Source organism: Cyprinus carpio, chromosome A5 (assembly GCF_018340385.1).
Source record: "Cyprinus carpio isolate SPL01 chromosome A5, ASM1834038v1, whole genome shotgun sequence".
NCBI lineage: Eukaryota > Metazoa > Chordata > Actinopteri > Cypriniformes > Cyprinidae > Cyprinus > Cyprinus carpio.
The window spans coordinates 13,617,202-13,640,549 of record NC_056576.1 but is presented as its reverse complement, the minus strand read 5'-3'; the positions used below and the strand labels follow the sequence as shown (position 1 = coordinate 13,640,549).

Genomic DNA, 23,348 nt, shown 5'->3' with positions numbered 1-23,348 from the left:
ACACACACACACATCTAAATCTAGAGAACTAAGTATCTATATAAATTATTACATTTCTATTTATCAAAGAATACTGAAAAAAATTTACATTTTTATAATATATTGTTTTGTTCTACATACTGATAGATAATATGTTTTCAGCATTTATAATTGATTATTGAACACCAGCATATTAGAAGGAGTAAGTTACATTTTAAAATATTAAAACAGTTATTTTAAATTGTAATAATATTGCATATAATCAATAAGCCTTGGTGAGCATAAGAGAAAACTTTTGAATGGTAGTGTGTATATTATATTTCATATTAACTGAGACATTACATGCAATATGTGTATTTAAAAAAAAAAAAAATCACTACAGGACTGTTGGAGTTAACTGCAAGACACAAAGGCGATTAAAAATGGTGGAAAATTCAGAAGAAATGTTGACTTGTCACAGGACCTAAAATATTCTTGCTGTTAAATAACAGGAAGCACTTGATCTACTGAATATACTCAAGAATGCAGATATCAGAAGAGGTGGATGGATGTTTGTCCTCTAATGCAGTGCGTCTTGGGATGTGGATCTGGAGACCCTCAGGTGGAGTCGTGTCACAGTTGTTTATTCTGATAAAAGTCTTTAAACGCATCTTACGCCCTGTTGCCTTCTCTCTTCTCCATGTTAGGACTTCACCTCAGGCTAGCATGTGGCCAGAGAAAAAGAAAGCGCAGAAGACCCCCTACACACACACACACACATACACTAACATCTCTTAGTGTGCCCGTCTCAGGATGCAGTGCTCAGTCAGATGGCAGTGGAGGAGAGACCAGAGTGCATCGGAATGGGCGTCCTGCCCCTCCAAAACACATCTGCTTACTGAGATTTTGCCACAGGACACCAGGGAGGAAAAGAGAGCAGCTGAATAGTGAAAGGATGTTTTCTCTGTTCTGGAGGATCCTGCTGGAGCTCTTACTGGTTTGGTGGATGTTTGAAGGGGTCATGAGGTGAGTTTTTCACAGGTGTGCCATCATTTCTCACTTGTGTCACCATGTGATTCATTGAAACAATTGTAGAGGCTGTTCAAAAATCTTAATATAGTTTGAAGTGTCTTCAGAAAAACACAAGTGTTTATGTATGTAATTGGTTAAAATTAGCTGTTTCTTCTCTAATATTTGAATTTCCATACTTATTTGCTTTTGTGTGCTCAGTCGTCTGTATTTGGCTTGTGTGTTCAGTTCAGAAGTCTTCATGGGTTATAGGTTTATTTTAATCCCGGAGAGCGTTCTTATGTTTCTGTGTGTGTGTGTGTGTGTGTGTGTGTGTGTTTGGCTTTTTGTATCTGGGTCTCTGAAGTATGAGGCTGACACAAAAAGACAGCTCTGTCTGAAGTCATTTTCACAGTTACTGAAATTGCAGATTTATTGAAGTTCACATAATGAGATTGAACTATTATTGGCCTGTCTGGAACTAGACATTTCTTTAGAATGACAATAAGGGCTTGTAAGACGTACCTGAGGATGCATTCATTCTGTGTCTTATTTCCATTCCCCATACGCTGCGTAAAACAGACTTTATTCTTTCACAAATCGAATTTGCCACAGTCCTGCTCACAAACAGACAGGAAAATTGAGGAGGAACTGGACCAGAAAATTTCTCTAAATATGGAATAAGATTCAAAGTGTGTGAGAGAAAGTGCTGTCCTTTTCTCTGCTTGGACTTCTACTCTTTTTTTAATAAATTATTAACACCTAAAACAACCTGCAATTAGGTCCAAAGCAATAAAGTTGTCACTGTTATTTTTATTTTGTATTTTTTTTACTGCAGCCTCACAGAGAAACAGACAGGACGTGTCAGGTTGAGAGGGGTTTTAATAAAACATGGGACAGATGTTCTGATGTGCTCATTTAAAGCCTTATTAAAGGTTTTAAGTGAACTCCCCAGGTATTTTGTAAGCAACCAGATTTCCGTCTACCATTAGTTTTTCAATTTGGCATACATTATTGCCAAAGCATTCAGTCAATAATGGAATGATAATAGAGGCTTTTGGCAGCAGTGAATGCTAAAACAGACTGAAGGAGCTCATATAGAGCATACCTATTAATAAACCATGCACATATACAGTCCAGAAGCTCATGTAATTCTGGTCATTTAAAATCCAAAATTTTAATTGAAGTTTCTGAAGACAGAAAGGAAGAGATGAATGCAAAGAGTGTCATTTGTTCAATATAAATGGTGGCGTGAAATCTGGTTGCTAACAAAACCTGACTATAAACAAAAAGTTTAAGATTTTGAAAAATGCAAAAGCAAAGCATATTCATTAGTAGTCTTTGACTTTGGAACCCACTGTAAAACAAAAACAGCTCTCTAATATGATGATCTGTTGGAGGTGGATGCAGATCTGATGTTCTGATGTGTATTTTTTTAACCTCTCTCAGGTGTGTGTTTAGTAAGGAGCTGAAATCACCCAGCAGCAGGGTGAAGCCCATGTCACCATCTGATTTTCTGGATAAATTAATGGGAAAAACATCTGGATATGATGCTCGGATCAGGCCCAACTTTAAAGGTTTGAATTCAACTCAAATCCGCTGTAGCGTAATTGATTGTTTTATAGTTTATTGTTTTAATTTCTATTAGAGAGAATGTGATTTCTCTTAAAATGTGAGTATAGCCAGCGATGAGTACATGAAATCTTTATGCAAATGAGAGGAAAAAAATAGTCAGTGACAACCAATTTCTATCATACACTACCGTTCAAAAGTTTACAATCAGTAAGATTTTGGAATGTTTTTAATATTGTCAAATATTAATTGCTATTTCAAATAACCATTTTCTGTAGATTTTTGAAGTTTATTTCTATGACGGCAAAGAATTACTAAGCCGTTACTTATTTTCATCACAAAAAATGGTTGTGCTGCTTTTGTAAAAACAATATATTTGTCAGGATTCTTTAAAACTGATGAATAGAAAATTAAAGAATAGCATTAATTTGAAATAAAAAAAAATGTAACATGTCTTTGCTGTAATTTTTTGATCAACTGAATGCATCCTTTGCTGGACAGAAGTACTCTTTTCAGTTATCTTATTGACCCCAAATTTTTTTGATTAAATCAAACATACATGTCTACACTGGACATTTGGAAACCAAATTAGCATTTTTTTCATATATGATGATTTTATTAACTGTAGAGTAAAAGCAATCATAGACCATCCCAAAGACATCCACCACACTCAGTTTTACAGACACTCCTCCAAAGCAGCAGCCCTCGAGTTTTTTGAGCAGGTCTCATCTCCACCAGTGGACATGTCAAGAGCAGAAATGTCATTTTTAGGTGAACTATTCCTTTATCCTCACCAGTAATTCTCTCACTATTTTATACTTCGGCAAAGCTGTATTATTCTGGAATTCCTTCTGCTGAATCCTGCTGTCAGACATACGTGAGGCTGGAAGTCCAGGATTTCAGGAGTCTGATACTGTCTTCCACTCATTCTCACTCTCTTCTGTAACTTTCTTTCAGTGATATCTTGGTCATTTTTAAACATCACATAAAGCAACACAGAAGCAAGTAAAAACTGCTGTTGAAGCTTAATCTCTTTTACATAGATTGTTTTGGCAAGAACTCTATGAAAATGTGATGCGGTCAGCAAAGAATATATTTACATTCTCTGTGAGCCTCGCATGTGAAAAAGTGCTGTGGCCTGAAAACACAGAGCAACATAAGAGCTCATTAAACTATGTGACCCCCCCATGGGTTCTCCAGTCTATTTTTTACCGTCCCCACCTTACACAGACTCCCAGTGACCATTCAACAAGAGAAACCCACAGGCGTTCAGAGACGAAAACCAACAGAATACGAGACAGAATTTCAGCCCCAGATGATGAGAATGATTTCAGAAACATGCAGGATACGGCTGTCAGCTCACACTAGATTTCTCTCCATAAAAAGTGTCACAACAGCCTCTGTGAGGATTTGTGAGGGGCAGTTTCTCCACTGACATCAGAGCCATTTAGTTTGCTGTGCTGTCTGCTTGAGTACATGTTAACCCATAGACCTAAATATGTCTTTTCCTCTCATTCTCTTACTTATGTTTTTAAAACTGGAATTTATTTTTTTATATATACTTTTTCTTTCCTCTCTTTTTCTCTCATGATCTCTTGCGCTCCTCTCTGTAGGTGTCTCTGAGCTCGTGTATATTTCATATCTGTTCTACATCTCAGAGATGTGGCTGTCAGTATGTGTAGGGGGAAATGTCCCCTCTGATAAGCTATATATATCACTAATGTCATGAACGTTAAATCAATAAATAAAATGCTGCAATTAAATATTTACAGAGCAACTGAAAGCTGATTAAACATCGGCTAAATAGTGTAGTCAGCTGTATGTTCATAAAAAAAATGCTTTATTTTATAAGTTGTAATTTGATTTAAAAGCCTTGGACAACCTCTTCAGTGTTTTGTCTTGGAAATCTGGTGCTATTTGCTGCTTGTGAATTTATTTTTATTCAAGACACTGAGGCTGACACAACAAGTCAGTTCTGTGTGAATTATATATCTAATCTAATATGTTAAAATTGTGGAGGCAGAGGTTAGTTTTTTTCCACACATTTTTTTTTTTTTCAGCTATGATGCATGTGAGTTACATTCGGCTTTCAGATTCCCTTTATCTTTAGTGGACTGTTTATTCCTGCTGAAAAAACAACAAAACAGCTTAGACCAGCCTAAGGTGATTTGCTGATTTTCCAGAGTGGTCTGGTATGCTGGACCAACAAAGCAGTTTAGGCTGGTTTAAATCTGTAAGAAATATGCTAATGTTTCTTATTATAATGTTCTTTCCTTTTTCAGGTCCTCCTGTAAATGTCACTTGCAACATTTTTATCAACAGTTTTGGTTCCATCACAGAGACCACCATGGTACACACACACACACACACACACACACACACACACACGTATTAAACACATACATCTCCTAGGGAGAATCTGTCAGTATGTATTAGATTAATGACCATCAAAATTACACACTGGCAGCATTACACTGGTTTAGAGTTTTCATTAGCCATGCTATGAATTATGAAAACACTGCATGAATATGGGGAATCCACACACACACACACACACACACACACACACACACACACACACACACACTCACTCACTCATGTGGTTTATGGGGACTCTCCATAGGCATAATAGTTTTTAGACTGAACAAATTGTATTTTCTATCACCCTAAACCAAACCTACACCTAAACCCACCACTCATAAAACTTACAGGAAGTGTCCTCATAAACATTGTAATACCTATGTCATAACCATGCCATTATACAAATATTATACATATGTCATTATGCACACACACACACACACACACACACACACACACACACACACACACACACACACACACACACACACACACACACACACACACACACACACACACACACACACACATATATTTCCATATTTCCATCTGAAATATGTTTGGTACCTTTCACAACAGAGTTAAAATATTCAGAATCAAGCCTGAACATGACAGTTGGACTATATTTGGACCAGAATCAGACTCAGTTTTATGAATGATAGATTATTCAAGCTATTAATTGGAAGTTAGTAACTGACATTTTAGACACAATATGGCAACCATAATTAACACAGACAAGTGGAATGATATGGAAAGTTCCAGTGCTGTTATATGAATTAGGTCCCTAATTTGTCATTCATAACTAACTAACTAAACTAACTAACTAACTAACTAACTCAATCAATCAATCAATCAATCAATAGTGGACTGGAAATAATTGTTGTATATTAAAATTGGTCATAACGTTAAAACAGCTGTCAAGTTTTACTGAATGTATTTAACTCAGCTAGTGTGCATGTGGTCTGATTTCTTTTTTCTGAACACTAACTCATCAGGATTATCGGCTGAACGTTTTTCTACGGCAGCAGTGGAATGACCCAAGGCTGGCTTATAAAGAGTATCCAGATGATTCTCTGGATCTGGACCCATCCATGCTGGACTCCATCTGGAAGCCAGACTTGTTCTTCGCCAATGAGAAAGGTGCCAACTTTCACGAGGTCACCACGGACAACAAACTACTGAGGATTTTCCAGAATGGAAATGTGCTGTATAGCATCAGGTTCGATATCACCCCCTATAGATTACTTAAATCATTCCAAATGAATATATGGATGATAATCAGAAATTTCTCTCTCTCTCTCACACACACAGACTCACTCTGATTCTGTCATGTCCTATGGATCTGAAGAATTTTCCAATGGATATACAGATCTGCACTATGCAGTTAGAGAGCTGTAAGACTGAACATCATCAGCTAATCTAATTTTTTATCTAATTTCTCTTTTATATGCTCATTATTGTCCGTCTTTCTCTCTCTAGTTGGCTACACTATGAACGATCTGATATTTCAGTGGTTGGATGAAGGCCCAGTGCAGGTGGCTGATGACCTTACGCTGCCCCAGTTTGTCCTGAAAGAGGAGAAAGACCTGGGATACTGTACAAAACACTACAACACTGGTATGCTATTGCAATTTCACCAGCATAAATGTTTATTGATTTTCATATAAGCAGTCAAACATTTCATAAGTGGTTAGATAATGAATGTTACGAGGAGTAATAATGTCAAATTATAGTGTCAAAGAGATTTTAAATTTTCTAAAGAAAATGTTATTGATTCTTGCCTGTACAATACTTTCCATTATAATAGGATGTTGCTATGCAGTTGCTAAGGTAGAACAATTCTATATAAAACAATAGTTCAGTTCAAGAATAATTTATGCAGTTTTGTATTATTTATTTGAAACAATTAAAAGAGCAGTTTTATGTCTATATATCCTTGTATTGTTCAACTGGTTGAGGTTGATATGGGATTTAGAAAGTAGTTGGGAATAAGCAATGCAATACATTTTAGAGAGAGTAATTAATTTAATTAGAGTAATTACACTGCTGAAGATGTAATAAGTAACTAGTAATTACTTATTTTTTAGAGTAACTTACCCAGCACTGCTTACAACATTGATATGCAGTTGCTATGGTGTTTTGATTGGTTTCCAGTGGTTGTCAGAGGGTTGCATTTCTTAGTTGTTCGAAGAGGTTCTTAGAATGTTGCTATGCAGTTGCTAGGGTGTTTGCTAATGTGTTCTTTGTGGCTGTTATCACATTGTTATGCAGTTGCCAGGGGGCTGCTACGTGTTTAGTTAGTATAAGCAGTTGTAAATGACGTTCATTTATTTTTGCTGTCTAACATGATACCATGTTTCACAGGTAAATTCACCTGTATAGAGGTGAAATTTCATCTAGAGAGGCAGATGGGTTACTACCTGATCCAGATGTACATTCCTAGCCTCTTAACAGTTATCTTGTCATGGGTCTCCTTCTGGATCAACATGGATGCCGCCCCAGCCCGTGTCGGTCTGGGCATCACTACAGTTCTCACGATGACAACACAGAGCTCTGGATCCAGAGCATCCCTGCCTAAGGTAGGAAAGAAGGTCTACTTTATCCATCCAATTGTCCACTTTCAGTAATTATTTAATCACCATGATATTGTTCCAAACTTGAATGACCTGTTAAAATGGTTTTCTCTGATTATTGACAGTATTTGACAGATGCTAAACCTTGTTGAATCCAGAATATTCCATTCAAATAGAGATTGTCTGTGCGTGCGTACAGGTGTCCTATGTGAAGGCCATTGACATCTGGATGGCAGTGTGCTTGCTGTTTGTCTTTGCTGCTTTGCTGGAGTATGCAGCAGTTAACTTTGTCTCTCGGCAACACAAAGAATTCTTCAGACTGAGGAGAAAGCTGCGGGAGGAGCAACGCTACAGAGCTGTGAGTGGCAGTCTGAAACTCTCCTCTGTCATACACACGCGACATGCGTTGAGTGCCCTTAAGATACTGTACAACCACTGTGTCCCTTTGATCTTTCATGAGAGCAGCCTGCTGGCCCCCTCCAGAGCAGAGAGGGAAGGTCAGTGATGGCATAAAGCCATGTCATGAATATTGCACATAGTAATGCTATTCTTTCCACACAAAAATGTAGGACAACGTGAATGGGAAGAAAGTGAAGGAGCTGCAGGATTTTAAATCTGGAAAATGTCTCAGTACAGCAGAATACTAAATGTTTTGCTGAACTGACTGAGCATTATTATTAAATTAAGCATTATTTCTCCTTTACCAAATAAAAATGCTAAAATAGTAATTGTATTCAAACAGGTTTTCTGAACCTTAATCTACGATTGGCTGGCAAGACAGACAGCCCCATCCAAAGCTCACGCCATTGGTTGATCCAGTGTTGTTTGGTCAAGCTAGTCAGTGTGCTCAGATAAACAAAGTAATGTTCTGAAAGCACCACAGAGTTTTAAAATTTTGAATTTAACCTACAAATGGCTTCCTTATACTTTCTGAAAATTATTAAGGCGGCAGTGTTTTGATATTGAAAATGTTCTTCTCATGAAGCCTGTCAAGAACATATTTGTTTCATATTTTACCCTAAAAGGAAAGAAAGAAAATATATTTTTCAGTTCAGCAAATACTCAAATATAAATAATGTACTCACACCACCATTTAAGAACGTTTTTTTTTTAAAGAAATTAAACATTTTATTCCATAAACTTGCATTAAATTGATCAAAAGTGACAGTAAGGACTTTTACATTGTTACAGAAAAATCCTGTTTTTCATAAAACTGTTAAAAACAGATTTCTAGAGGGAAAAAATCTATCTATCTATCCATCTATTTTTCTTTTAAAAAATATGTGTTCCATTAAAAAATACAAACACCCTTAAGAAAAACATCCAGATGCATTATGCTAATGAGAATGGAGATGGGGGTGGGGGTAGTTGTACTTATCATGAAAATTTCGCAATGCCCTAAATAGGTTTTGTTTTCTTTATATAACATAATTTCTTGCTTTGTCTTTTGATTTTTGAGGTATAATATGACCCAGACATGCTCTTTATCTGCCTGGAATAGAAGGCTATTCCCAGACTCCTCTCAGGAGTTTCTGTCAGCTGAAACTGCATTTCCCTATCTTTGTTACTTTGCTCTTAACCAGCTAGTTGAGAGAAATCATGGCTTTCTTTTGGACACAGCAGACACTGTCGTGCCACAAAAAGCAGAGAGAATAAATATTACACTATTATGTCCTTTTCTATTCCTCCTCCATCTCCCCTCTATCACCCTGCAGACAGGCTGTGTGTGTGTGACCCAGTGTGTGAGTTGGTGCCGCTATGCCAACTCATTTGCCTTAGGGATGCTTTTAGGCATGCAACATGTAAACATGCTTACACACTACTGCACTCAAACTTTAATGCACAATGTACATATAAAAACACACACACCCAGTTTGCATGAGGTGTTAGCCACATACATACAACTGCACACTCTGATTGGCTGTTTAGTCACAGGCAGCACAGTGCAGTAGGCTGTCTGATCTTATGTGCACTAAATCACCAAAAGCAGCAACCTGTACACAACATGATTCAACACAAACACACCTAACTGACCGGATCTCATACTCAAAAAAGCAACTTTTCCCTAAGGAACAAATATGCTGTCACTGTTGATCTCTCTCTCTCTCTCTCTCTCTCTCTCTCTCACACACACACACACACACACACACACACACACACACACACACACACACACACACACACACACACACACACACAGATATTTATTAAAAATATCACCAAGAATAGGTAACCTGGAAAAAGGGAAGACTGAGGAAAGTCAAAGAAAGCTGGCACAAAAGGGCAAAAAACAAACCAAAAAAAGGACAAAGGCAAAGAAAACTGCTGAAACTAACGAAACATATTTAGAATAAAAAAACGTGTAGAAAATACATGTTAGAGAGCAAATGCATTGTTTAAAATTAAAATCCAGCTAAAATAAATACAATTACAATGTTTTGCTAAAATTCTCAAGTTATCAAAATTTCTGAATGTTCTCTGAACATTCAACATGTCCAGTTTTAACAAATGCTTTTATTATGGAAACATTACTTTTGAATTTTTTTCTGAACATTCTGAAACATTAAATACATATTATCTAAGATGTTTCAGAAAAAAAACATTCCATGAATGATGTCCGAGTGTATAAGTATTTGTGTGTTTGATATTCATTTGAGAGCATTATAAAGACCAATTTTAAATGACTCTGGTAAATGGTTAAATGTTTCTATTACCATTACTGGAAGAATATTTGTTCATAACTGAGAAAACCTTGCCAGAATGTTATCCAAAATCCTGAGAATGTTCCGTTAGATGTGATGGTTCAGCATGGAATCTGCTCACTGACTTAGTTATGTCTTGACAAATTAAAGATATTACAGTAGAAATGTGCATGGCCACTAGAGATTTTTAAGGTACATTGTGACCCCGTTTCAGATCTGTAATGCATGGTTACAGAGAAGCCGGGGAGGTCTGTTGAGGAGTGCACAGGAAGAGAATATTTTATTGTTTGAATAAATGATGACTCAGTTTTTAAATAAGTGTCTTTGTATTGTCTTCAGGCATCTGGTCAGGCTGGAGGAGCAGAGATGAAGAACAAAAGCAACAACATCACAGGCAGTACGCCAAGCAGAAACACACAACGCCGGTGCAGTGCCTGTGCACGGGTATATGCACCCACAAATGAAATATTTACACATGAACATTCTTGACTTAGAAATATTTGATTCTGATCATTCATGACATTTTTTTTTTATATATATATATATTATGACCTCTAACTGTATATTTGACCGTTGTTGATGGCAACATAACTGTGTTGCTTTTGTGTCTCTCATATCACTCTGATGTACCCTTACCCTGATTGATGATCATGCCACACATAACTCTATATAAATAATACATTCATTAATCTTTGGTAGGATATTATTTTCCAGTTACAACAATAAAACAAAAACATCACTAATAAACACAAAGAGCTGGATGAGAGAGAAATTAAAATGACATTCAGAAAATTTTAAAAGTGATATTTAAAATAGACATTTTACAAAGCAGCTAAACATGTTAGCTATGTAGCCCATTGGATTGCCCATTAATATATACTTAAAAATATTAAAATATGTTAAAATATATTTAAATTCATTCAGTTTAATTAACAGATTTTCTTAGAGGACAATTGCAGCCAATCTACAAGATAAATATTTAAACTCAAATCAATATAGCATGTACATATGTTTATTTCTTTGATAAATTATAATTTATTCAAGGATCCTTTATTTTGTGGTAATGACTGACTGACTACATTGTTCACATAATAAAATAAATAAAAAAAAAATAAAAAAATTAATAATCACCAATAATATATTAAAAAAAAAAAAAAAACAAAAAAAAAAAAAAACTTTTATTCAAGTTTGCATTAAATTGATGAAATTTTGACTAAAAACATTTTTAGAATGATTTCTGAAGGATCATGTGACACTGAAGACTGGAGTAATGCCTACTGAAAATTCTGCATTTCCATCCCAGGGGAAAAAAAAAAAAAGACATTTTAAAACATTATATTAGAATTAAAAAAAAAAAATTATTGTAATGATATTTCACAGAATTACGTTTTTCTGTATTTTTGATCAAATAATTGCAGCCATGGTGAACATAAGAGACTTCTTCAGAAATCTTTCCGACCCCAAACTTTTGAATGGTAGTGTATATTCATATATTTTGTTGTGCTGTTTTTCTTTAGGAAGAGCAGTTAGCCTCACAGAATCAGGACTTGTACTTGACAGGATACGGGATGGACAGCTGTCTGTCTGGGGATGGGCCTCTCTCTGAGGCTGCTGCCATGTTTGCGGGTCTGCCGCCCGGCCATGTCCTGTTTGAGATCCGCCGACGCTTTGTGGAACGAGCAAAGCGGATTGACACCATCTCACGAGCCGTCTTCCCTCTCAGCTTCCTCGTTTTCAATGTGTTCTACTGGATCACATACAAAGTGCTTAGAAATGAGGACATTCACCCTGCCCTGCAACCCTGACTCCCTTTAAGACTTCTGAATTTCCCAGTATCCCATTTTGTGTGCCAGTTTAATCCAGAGGATAAGATTCTGTATCAAGGACATTTAAAATCAAACCAGTTGAGGAAAAGGTACGTTCTCTCTGCACGAGTGAACATATATGCATGTATCTAAGACCACTTTTACAAAGATAAAAAAAAAAAAAAAAAAAAAATTGTTTATATGCAGAATAACTGAATCACTCCTGACCTTTGGTCTCCTAAGTTTCAAGTCTTTTCTTGGATATGCTGTTTTTTTTTTTTTTTTTGTAAATACTTTTTGCACTGAGCACATTTGTTCCTGTCTGTTATCAAAAATAAAAGTTATAAACAAATTCTTCCTCAGGGATGATTTTTGAGGAGGACACTGAATATATATTAACTCTCCTTAATGGATTAAAAATGCCTTTATCTAAAAAAAAAAAAAAAAAACACAAGAGACCATCACATTTTTAGTACAAAGGGTTTTGTTTGGTAGCTATTTTCTAGTCATGCATTATAAATATTGACATAAATGTGGAAGCACTGATATCTCAAATTTTTTTCATTTTATTAACATTTATCAAATTGGCTATTAAAACTGACAGTTTAATCATAAATCTTGCTTTAACTCAAATCAGTCTAAAAATTCAACATTACACTAATATATAATGCACTTTCCACCCAAAAAAAAAAAAACAAAACAAACAAACAAACAAACAAACAAAAAAACACCTTCCTTTCCTACAGCTGCCAAGTAGGAGCATGTCTCGTCCTTGTTCTGTCCCTGACTACATACAAAACTGAGTAAGAGTCTAAGTAAAGATTCATCTTCCACTGCGGGATGCATAAAGATACATTGCTTTACCCCAACAGTGGCACATTAAACATAATGGATAAGTTAAAGCAGCGGTTCTCAATTCCAGTCCTCGCGACTCCCTGCTCTGCACATTTTGTATGTCTCTCTTTAACACACAGATAATCAGCTCATTAGAAGTGAGCTTCGTGCATGAACTGTACTGATTGACATGGTCCCTACACAGTGTTCATTGCTCCCTACTCCCTGAGCAGGGGAAATCTGTTGAAGTTTACTTCACTCTGGAACATTCATTCACGGATTTATGCTGTGCAACGTCTTCACACACGGACAAATGTGACATCATATACCTCTGTAAATAAATACAATTAAAATTCATGTTTCACACACACTTCAATGCACTTTGAATGGAACATATACATTCACTTCGAACTGGAATCATGGTGGAATATCCTGTGATGTCCACAAATAGAACAAACATCTGAAGCGATAAGAGAGACGTACAAAATGTGCAGAGCAGTGGGGTGCGAGGACTGGAATTGAGAACCGCTGTGTTAAAGCAATACTTTTGTATGTATTTTTGGAAGCAAAGCTGCCATTTTAGCCCCTTAAGGTGCACTGTGTGGAACTTAATTTGGAAACAGTTTGATACTGATGTTAAATGAAAGGCAAAGTCAGCATAACTGTAAATAACTTTTATTGACAGTGATGGTAAACCACAAGAAAAGCATTTGGCCCAGCTCAGAACTGGATGACCTGCCCCTGTAAGAAAGAGAAGAGAATAGAAATTAGGAAAGTTAATTAATAACAGGTTGAAACTATTTTCATTGGTTCTGTCCTAGTTAAGGGGAAGTACTTATTTGAAAGCCCAAACATTTATGACCTGGTTTATTCTAATAATTTAAAAACCCAATTTTTAAATCAATTAAAATGAATTTTTAAAAAGACTGCCTTCATGAATAAAGTAAACTCTAGCTGATGAAATCAACCACAAATCAGTCTACTATATAAATATCAAATCAATTTTAATGTGTGTAAATCACAAATTGTTCCAGGTTTTCCATTACAGTGAAAACAATTAATGACAAGAAATATGGCATCTCACGTGCATCCGAATTTTTATCATCAGTACAAATAGCTCCAAATTTGGCGTTTAACTTATAAGGAAGTTTTTTAACCAATGTGATGTCAAGTCTGGTCAGCTGACGTGTATTCCTCTTACCTTTCTCTTCTTGTCTCCTCCCAGCTCAAAATGTTTGCATCTCTTAATGGCCAACATTCTCTTTGAGCGGCAGTTGGGCTCCACACACTCCAGCCTCAGCACAATCTTCTTTGTGGTTTTAGCCTGCGGCACAAGAAGGGGCAAATTACACCTGATATGCAAATATCCATATGATCAATCAATATTTAGGAAAACCTTTGTTTCCCCACAAACAATGAAGATCTAGACTCAATTAAGATGCTTAGGTGTTCATGTGTGTAAAGTTTAAAGCTACATGTACATTTTAAACTATCTTTAGGCTCTGTTTACATCTGGAAGAAGTGGTAAAACGGATCACTTGTTACACCTGCAACTTGAATGCATCTCCTGTAACAAGCTGACACTGCAAATGTGATGTTCAACATGAATGTGACCACTACCTCAATTTTTCTGGACCTCGTTCATTTGTATTTAGTCCTGTTGTCCACTTGTGCCTGATTAGCCCGAAACTGACCACCACTTGTAAGGCGTCTTAAGCTCAATGTTCACCCAAATTCCAATAAGGCAATATTATTTAGTCAAATGCCAAATAAAGACATTTAAGCATGTCATAAATTACAAATAGTTTAACAATAAACCAAAATACACTCCAGACCTGCAGTTAACTATGTATAGATATCAAGTTTCCACCATAGTCTACACTAATGGTTCTCATTTGTCAAGCTCCATTTTAAGAACTATAAGAGAACATTTTTCTTTTAGTTTTATTCTACGGAAACAAATTACACCTTTTGTTGAGTAACTAAATCAAACTTCACTGGGTATACACTGACTGTTCATTTCAAGTAGGCTAAATGCACTTTGTGTTGCAACAATACCAATTTTAATCAGAGAAAAGTTTTAAAATACAAGTGAATAAATACAACACCAACATTGCTTTAATGCAATATTAAATGAAAAGACTGTGAAAACTGCTGGTCTATGTTAATCATCCAACAGCATCCATACTCCTGACACCCATCTGAAACACCCAACATACCTTTTTTCGGAAAATGGGCTTCGTCTGTCCTCCATAACCACTCTGCTTTCTGTCGTAACGCCTCTTTCCTAGAAGAAACAGACAGATAAATGCAGGTAGAAGTCTACAGTGCACACACCGCTGGTGTCCGGTCAGCGCTGCGCTTACCCTGGGCGTACAGAGAGTCTTTGCCCTTCTTGTACTGGGTCACTTTGTGTGGCTGGTGCTTCTTGCATTTCTTGCAGTAAGTCCTGCGGGTCTTCGGTACGTTCACCTACGGATTAAAAAAAATAATAAAAATAAAACGGCGTATTGTCAGACATCTCGTGCAGCTGGAGTTCATTATTTCGCCTAGCGGTAGCGCTCGAGCTAATCAACATTTTCGCTAAATATACAGAAACGTTTTTAAACTCAGGGGTGTGAATGATGCATTTAAATATATAAAGACAAAAAAGCTAGTATTCTACTAAGATTATTATAAATACGGTTCACATGCAGCTACAAATGAAACATCTACATTACGAGTTGGGAAAACGGCAAATAGAGGACAATAATCCTCATTCGTCCATTAAATGACACAATAAAACATTTTATATGATGCCGAGAATGTATTCATTCACACTGCACAGTTTGTTTGAGTCTAGGTTGTGCACATATTTAGGATTAAAACAGATTTCAGATGAAACTTCACAGGACAATATTACGCACCATGGTTGCCCTCGCGGCGCAGGAGCAAAGAGGAAGTGCAGACGTCACTCAGAGCATTTAGTACCGGGTCGAGCAACAGAGGGCTGGCGCTGTTTCCTGTTGCACGATGCTACCACCTAATGGTCGACATACCTAGTATACATATGAATCTGAATATTTATAAGTTAGTACTTACAAAAATGTTTAAATCTAATTGTGGTATATATATAAGATATCACACACCACGTAGAAGCTCATGGAAGGTTACTATAACAGATATCGCTGTTTATCGCGATACTTTCTCGAAACTTGACCAAAACGCGCGTTACTTTTAAGAAAATACAAGATGCTTCATCTACCAAAGTAGCCAATAATAACAAACAGTGTTTTGGAAAACGATCAAAAATTCTTGAAAATGACTGAAAATGCGACTTATAGAATCACATAATTGTGATTTTGAGGAAATGCATCTACAATAAAAATAAATAAATAAATAAAAAATTTCAGTTGTTTGTAGGACAGAATGAAACGAAATTACAAATATTTATATTTCCATAGTACTTTTGCAAAATTTTAGAAAGCACAGTGTCGAAGAAGTCTGTTCTCATTAACATTATAAAACAATGGAAGAGAAGAGTTTAAAAGACCAGAAAGTAAGTATGGTTTGTTGTTGTTGCGTGGGTTTTTAATGTTGAGGTCATATTTTCATTTATGCTAACTCGTAATTTTTGTAACTCGTGTACTTTATTATTAGCCACAGACATGGTCCTGCAGTGGTGTTTATGGGAATAATAAGGAAAGATATAACAGGTATGGTAGTAGGCTCTGCTTTGGATAAAAGGAATTGACGACTGACCAAATACAAATGAAGAGTTCAGATGCAAAACCTTTAAGTGCCATCTGAAATATTCTTCTAAAATGAGCATTTTTATCAGGCTGCTATATTTATGTTCAGTTATTTCACTTTAATTGCATAGAAAAGGACATATATAGTGCCATTAAGTAAAATTAGTGAACAAGAAACAAAGGAGCCTGATAAAAAATGTTCATTGCAGATGGAAATTTCAGACGGCACTTATTGCATCTAAACTCTTCATACATTGAAATCAGAAGTCAGGCTATAAAAGTAGTAATATTTTAATAACAAAGACGTTCAAGCTCTTCTACTGGTGTTCCTTGTTTGTTGTTGTTTGTTGTAATTGTTGGTTTGTCAGAGAATAATTAAGAACAAATGGTCAGTAGAAAAAGAAAATACGCTGCCTTGTGCTGCTGTGTGCCCGCTGGCCGTCTGAGAAGTTTATATGAACTGGCACATGCAGTATGCTGCTGGCTGGAAGTATCACCATGGCGACACTCACTAGGTCATTCCTGATGAGCAGTAATAACATCTGTCTGACCCAGTGACTTCAAGGTGAATTCTTCACATTATACTGGCCTGCTAGATATTACTAGAAAATCATGCCTGCACATTTAGGGTTTAAAATGACAGGCCCTCTGAAAAACACCCTCTCAACCATCCACACACACACACACACACACACACACACACACACACACACACACACACACACACACACACACACACACACACACACACACCCTGGAGCTTTGATTAATAACACCTGATTGCACATGTTAGCATTTGGTTCCTTTCATGCAGATTAATGGGGTTAATTAAAATGAAATAATTTGAAAAGACAAAGAACAAACATGTTGCTCTGTTGTTTAATGGCCAGTGACTGAGGAAAATGTGTCTGATTTGCAAGCCTATATAAAGGGAATTGACATCCATGTGTTGATATTAAAGCTTTGTTAGAAATAAAGCAATGTTTTGGATGTTGCAGGATCCCTGGTAATCCACCAATAATTGCAAACAGCTGAAGGTCTCTGACTTTATTTTAACTGGGAAGGATACAAGTTTATGCTGACGTCCAACAAATTACGAAAACGAAGGTGAAGAATTTTAACTTTCACTTATGATCATATATATGTTGATCATATATGTTTCAGTTTTGTACATTATGTAATTCTTTGACTAGGCACACTGGGTCCAGAACATTTAACTGTTATCTAAGTTTTATAGTTGTCCTGATGCAATGACACTGGAATACAATAGTTTATGTCTCTTCCCAGTAGTATCACAGCTTTTATCATGAAAAGCTGCAGCAAGGACACTTTTAATTTGAATTTGAAGAATTTCTCATCCCCACCTTTGCCTGTACCTACCTGCAGACTCGCCAGAATGAGACGCTGAAGAAGAAACTGATTCATTTTTAGAGTACGGCCATATCTATATTTAAACCAAGATCTGAGGCTGGTGGTTGTGAATAATCGGAATGGTAGGTTTTAAAAAAAATTCTTATGATTTTGTATTTCTGAGCTACTGTATGCATACTTTAATAGCATTTAATCAGTGGCGGGTGGTAATTATAAATTAGTGGACTGGAATGTTCTCATTCAAGAGAGAATTTTAACTAGATTTTTTTTATACGTGCCTGCTAAGAAAATTCAGTCATTATTTTAGGTTGTATTATTATTATTATTATTATTTTATTTTATTTTTTTTTTTTTTATTTTTTATTAAACAACACTGTTATTTTTAAATGGTTATATAACCAAAAAATTTTCGCCAATATTTTTTCATAAATTTTTAGGATTTCAGGGTTTTTTCAGCCTCCAAATACAGGTGTGATCCAAATTTAAAAGCATTCATTTTTCTAAAGTCTTTCTTAATGTCTATATAATATGTTTGTTTTTTTAATATGTAAATATATTTAAAAATATATATTTTTATTATTATATAAAAGGCCAAAAATACATACAGTTTTGCATTATGTATATATATATATATATATATATATATAATATATATATATATATATATATATATATATATATATATATATAAAGAGTTCAAAGAAAGAAATGCAATTAGCATTTTTATCAGGCTCCTAAATATATGTTCAATTAGCATTTTTATCAGGCTCCTAAATATATGTTCAGTTATTTCACTATAACGGCATTGAAAAGGACCTATACATTGCCATTAAAGTAAAATTACTGTAGGAGCCTGATGAAAAAATTATTAATTTTAAAGGGAAATTTCAGATGGCACTTAGATATATATATATGCTAATATAATATATCCACTATATATATATATATAAAATATATATATATATATATATATATATTTTAGCTCTTAAATAATTTGCGTACCCTAGTTTAAATATAGGTGATCTAAAATATAATAGGTTTAAAGCTACAAAACTGTCATTTTAATTAGAAAAATATGACAAGCACACAGGGTTGCATACAGATCCTGTAAGGCACATGGTAGAATCCTTGTCTCTTATTTGTTAATCCAAATCTTGCAGTTAATAACATTGATGGCTAATTCTTTCAATTGTTTCAGAAGTCAAAATCCATCCATTTCTGCAGTATTCCAGCCCAAACCTCCTGGGTGTGTGCATTTCTAAAACATGTGTCTGTCTTTTTAAAACGGAAGCGGCTATGCTACAGCGACACGTGCGTGTCCTTTCCTCTGCACTCACTCAGCTGTTTGAAATGATGACAGATTCCTTATAGACACACAGTCAAGATATCTCCCACTGAACCATTTACGTTTGTAATAACATAACCAACCTCTCCAGTTAATTTCTCCAGTTTTTTCTCAGTGCTCATGTAACACACATCTTCCTTTCTGAATGTCCTTACACTCACACACACACACACACACACACACACACACACACACACACACACACACACACACACACACACAAACCCCTGTGGCAACTACCCAACACTACTGCTGAGGCTGTGACCTCCAGTGCCTCAGCATCTCTGTGGTTGTTTTCTAAACCAATCTGTTCTCCTTTCTTTACTGTCCCTCAACACACACACACACGCCCGCTCCCCCACGTTGCAGTTAAATGTCCCTAGTGACACTGAAAAATGTCGCCCGCTTACTCTTCCCTTCCCTTTACACCTGTCTCTCCCATTTCCCTTTTTCCCTGCCTATACAAGGTGTATTTCTCCATGAGTATTTCTGTCTCCATTTGTTGCCAATGTGCCATCCTTATGCCTCGTCTTTTCCTTTCTCTCACTCTCTATCTCTGTCCTCAGTCTCTTCCACCCCCCTTTGCCTTCATCCTTTACCACCCCCTCCCTTTTTCCCTCTCTCTCTATTTCTCTGCCTCTTTCTTGCTCTCTCCCTCCCTCCCTCACTCTGAGGCACTGCAGTAAAGTCTGTTGGTAGGATTGAGGCGGTTTTCTCTGCGCTGACAGAGAGAGAGAGAGAGAGAGACTGCAGCATGCTGCATTGCAATCACACTAGAGCACATGAGAATCTGGGCACAAAAGCACACGTGTGCATCCATTCAGCCATCGCATCCTCTGCAGCATGATGTTTGCAAGTGTGTGAGCTCATTCAGAGAGGGTAACTTGTGTCTTTAGGTGTCTAAATCTGCCCCAAAACACAACCCCCCACAACATACACACACATCAGTGACTCCTCCCACTCCTCCTCCGAACCCCCCATCCACCCCGGTCGACAGCAGGACGGCGTAGCGTTTCCGGACGCAGCGCTGAACCAGAGCTTCGCCCCTGACGCGGACGCACACGGTGAAGCAGGCGAAGACGTGGTTTTTGGTTTTCGTGTGACTTGAAGGATTATGATGCAGTGATTTTATTTTACAGGAAACAGCCGGTGTGATCACCATTGAAGATTTCTGTAGGAAGACCAAGCGCTTTCAGTGGGTGTCTGTCTTGCGTGTGCATGCGTACCGGTTGTTTTTTCTGAGCTGTTGGACTGACGCACGGATACTGCAGCAGAACTGCAGGGGCCTGGACGTTAACCTGGAGGACATGAGGACCCAGTGGATCCCCCATCCCTGAGCTCCAGACCCCACTGCTGCTGCACATTCTGCTGAGGTGCTGCTCTCTCCTCTGCTCTGGACATTTTTGGGATGCGTGTGTGTGCTGGTGGTGCTGCAGTGTTGTATTGATGTTGAGCGTATGGGGCCTAGTGCTGTATGTGTGTGTGTGGAAATGATGGCTAAAAGATTGTGGCAGAGTGTGTCTGTGTCATAGCTGTCTGCTGACTGCTCTGTGCATGTGTGTGTGTGTATGGTGTAGCTGAGCAGAGCTCCCAGAGGCTGATAGGATGCTGACAGCTCGTGATGGAGCTCAAGATGAAGCTCAGAAGCTGCACAGGAAATGGATGAAGCACCAGGCCTTCATGGCTGAATTGGCCCGCAACAAAGAATGGCTTGCCAAGATCGAACAGGTGAGTCACAAAGAATGAAATTAAAGAAATGGGTGGAAAGGGAGGGAAAAATTTATATACAAGTGGGCACTACTTACACAAGGTGCTCTTCAGGGAACTGCATGGGCTCCAAGTCATTTCCAACACATTGGCTATATGAGCACAGATTCTTTGTAAATATATATATAAGGATATCAATATAGGTCTGAATTAAAGTTTTTTTTTTTTTTTCGTTTTTTTTGTTCGTGCATTAAATTGATCAAAAGTAACATTAAAGACATTTATAATGTTACAAAGATTCTGTTTTAAAGATTGTTAATAAGAACTGTAGATCAGCATAGGCCTATAGAATGATTTCTGATGGATCATGTGTCACTGAAGTAATAGCTGCTGAATATTTTAGCTTTGCCATCACAGGAATAAATCACATTTTAAAATATATTAAAAACTATATTTTTATTTTCAATTGTAATAATATTTCACAATATTGCTGTTTTACTGTACTTTTGATCAAGTAAATGCAGCCTTGGTGACTTTCTCTTGGTTAATAAATATAAATGCTGTGGAATTGTGTAAAACATAACTGAGCCAGTATGGATTCTTGAATATAGAGCGCATGAGAAGTATGAAGGAAATAAGACTTGAATTAAAACTGACTGAGGATAGATTCAGTATTAGGTAAGAATGGGTTGAGGACAGATTCACAATCTGTTCAGGAAAGGTTTAGGACTGGTTGAGAATGAATTGAGAAAGGGAATTGGATTGATTGAAAATAGTTATGAATTGGCCACTTTGGTTGTGGACATTTGGCCTTGATTGAGGATTACAGCAAATAGATTTGAGGCGAATGCTTGACTATATTTTGGTTATGAATGGGTTTAGAACTAATTTGGGATTGATTGAAGATGAACTAAGGACAGATTCTGGCATATAGTTGTAGATTTTGGGATGTTTATTTGGAAAGGAGTGAACTAGTATTTTTTTACTATATTTCAGCTATGACAACTCTCTGAGAGTTTAGCATGGTAATATACATGGCAATGTCAATGTGTTTGGTTTGGCGGAATAGATCTGCAATGCTGCTGCTGCAGAGCAAGTACCAAGTACTTGCTACTTCCAGTATATCCATGAAATGCTGCTGTGAGCATGTAAGAAATACTGCTGCTGCACATATGAGACAACCCATATAAGCATACATGAAATCACTACGTAGCAGATCTATATAGGTGGAGCTGGGGAAGGTGGAGGGTCTCTGATGTGTGCTGCAACTGCTACAGCGACCACTAGCTGAGTATTTGAATGTTTGGGCAGCAAGCTCATTGGCTGCTGAAACAAAAAAAAATAAAAAATTGATGTGAATAATGATGTCATTATGTCAGATTGAGTTAGAACCTATTGGTCTGTGCCATCTAGAGCTTCATGACAGAGCTTTGTACTTATACCAGTTATTTTTCTTTTTTCTTTTCTTTTCTTTTCTTTTCTTTTTTTTTTTTAATTTTAGGCTACGTTTGCTGCCGTCTAATGCAGACTTACATTCGCTTAAACACCAAAACACTGATCTGACATCAATGACAACTGTTAATTTTAGATTTTAGCATGTTATACGCCATGTATTGGTTATCAGCCAATAATCAGCTTATTGGTATCAACTATAATTTTATAATTGAAGAAATTTAGTTGTGTTCCCATTTAAGATTGGCTAAAACATTTTCTGGGCTAGTGTTCGAGTGGTGGTAGGTGATATGTTTTCTCTAGTGATCACTGGATTCTGTACTGGTTGAGCTGAGGTGAGAGTCAAGATGTAGCTGATATTCTTACACTAATCACTGGTAGCGTAAATGAGAAAATCTTTGGTGAAAATGGTCGTTGAAAGCTTGATAGTGGAAATTAAGATTAGTAGTGGATAGACAAGGCCTTTGGAGGATCCACTGCTGTCCTTAATATCCTGATACAACCACACACTTTCTTCACATCTACATTGTATATTCACATCTAATTTTTTAATATCAATTGCCATATTAAAAGTTGTATAGCATGTTCAGTTTCAGTTGGTCTCTGGTGAAAATATTTGTACAATATTTGATTCCATGTGACATGTTCAGATCTGGTACATGCTCTCCAGAAAGACTGCTTATCATTGCATGATACACAACAGGACATCCTGGTGCAGATGAAGTGTAAAGGCTTGGTTTCGAATGGCACTGTACTGTGAAGCATCTAAGGCCATACAGCACCATGTGTCATGGCAGGGATGTTAATGTCATTAGTATGTAAATCAGTCTAAAGGTATGATGGGTATTAATGGGATATTTGCTAGTATTGCTGATCACAGAAAAGGTCAAGGAACCATGTGACATGACGCATCATGTGTCGCTGTATGA

At 36.6% G+C, this 23,348-nt stretch overlaps 3 protein-coding genes across 4 annotated transcripts in view; 2 read left to right on the top strand and 1 right to left on the bottom strand.

The window, feature by feature from the left end:
* Window positions 1-322: 322 nt before the first annotated feature.
* On the top strand, window positions 323-12,133 carry LOC122143257 (glycine receptor subunit alpha-4-like). Its single transcript, XM_042754004.1, has 11 exons — window positions 323-580; window positions 666-984; window positions 2,416-2,543; window positions 4,821-4,888; window positions 5,895-6,118; window positions 6,211-6,293; window positions 6,379-6,516; window positions 7,264-7,478; window positions 7,672-7,830; window positions 10,514-10,618; window positions 11,692-12,133. Exons 1-11 carry the CDS (start codon window positions 502-504, stop codon window positions 11,977-11,979), a joined length of 1,806 nt encoding a protein of 601 aa, XP_042609938.1. The 5' UTR covers window positions 323-501; the 3' UTR covers window positions 11,980-12,133.
* Window positions 12,134-13,472: 1,339 nt separating this feature from the next.
* rpl36a (ribosomal protein L36A) lies at window positions 13,473-15,861 on the bottom strand. Its single transcript, XM_019073656.2, has 5 exons — window positions 15,720-15,861; window positions 15,180-15,285; window positions 15,033-15,100; window positions 14,015-14,137; window positions 13,473-13,554 (listed from the first exon to the last, which is right to left on the bottom strand). The coding sequence occupies exons 1-5, from the start codon at window positions 15,720-15,722 to the stop codon at window positions 13,534-13,536; spliced, it is 321 nt and encodes a 106-aa protein (XP_018929201.1). The 5' UTR covers window positions 15,723-15,861; the 3' UTR covers window positions 13,473-13,533.
* A 4,980-nt stretch (window positions 15,862-20,841) lies between these two features.
* Window positions 20,842-23,348, top strand: part of sptbn4a (spectrin, beta, non-erythrocytic 4a) — a 29,854-nt gene continuing 27,347 nt past the window's right edge. For both annotated transcript variants that reach the window (XM_042754000.1, XM_042753999.1), the window contains exon 1: window positions 20,842-20,988. In XM_042754000.1, coding sequence (XP_042609934.1) covers window positions 20,866-20,988 — 123 coding nt within the window. In that variant the 5' untranslated portion in view covers window positions 20,842-20,865. The remainder of the gene's footprint in view (window positions 20,989-23,348) is intronic.

Excerpts from the sequence above, each read along its gene's own strand:
- rpl36a (XM_019073656.2), bottom strand. Across the intron at positions 14,138-15,032 it reads AGCCCATTTTCCGAAAAAAG|GCTAAAACCACAAAGAAGAT; the intron begins GTATGTTGGGTG and ends CTTGTGCCGCAG. Across the intron at positions 13,555-14,014 it reads GAGGAGACAAGAAGAGAAAG|GGGCAGGTCATCCAGTTCTG; the intron begins GTAAGAGGAATA and ends TCTTTCTTACAG.
- LOC122143257 (XM_042754004.1), top strand. The coding sequence starts at position 502 with ATGCAGATATCAGAAGAGGTGGATGGATGTTTGTCCTCTAATGCAGTG. Across the intron at positions 985-2,415 it reads ATGTTTGAAGGGGTCATGAG|GTGTGTGTTTAGTAAGGAGC; the intron begins GTGAGTTTTTCA and ends AACCTCTCTCAG. Across the intron at positions 6,294-6,378 it reads CACTATGCAGTTAGAGAGCT|TTGGCTACACTATGAACGAT; the intron begins GTAAGACTGAAC and ends TTCTCTCTCTAG.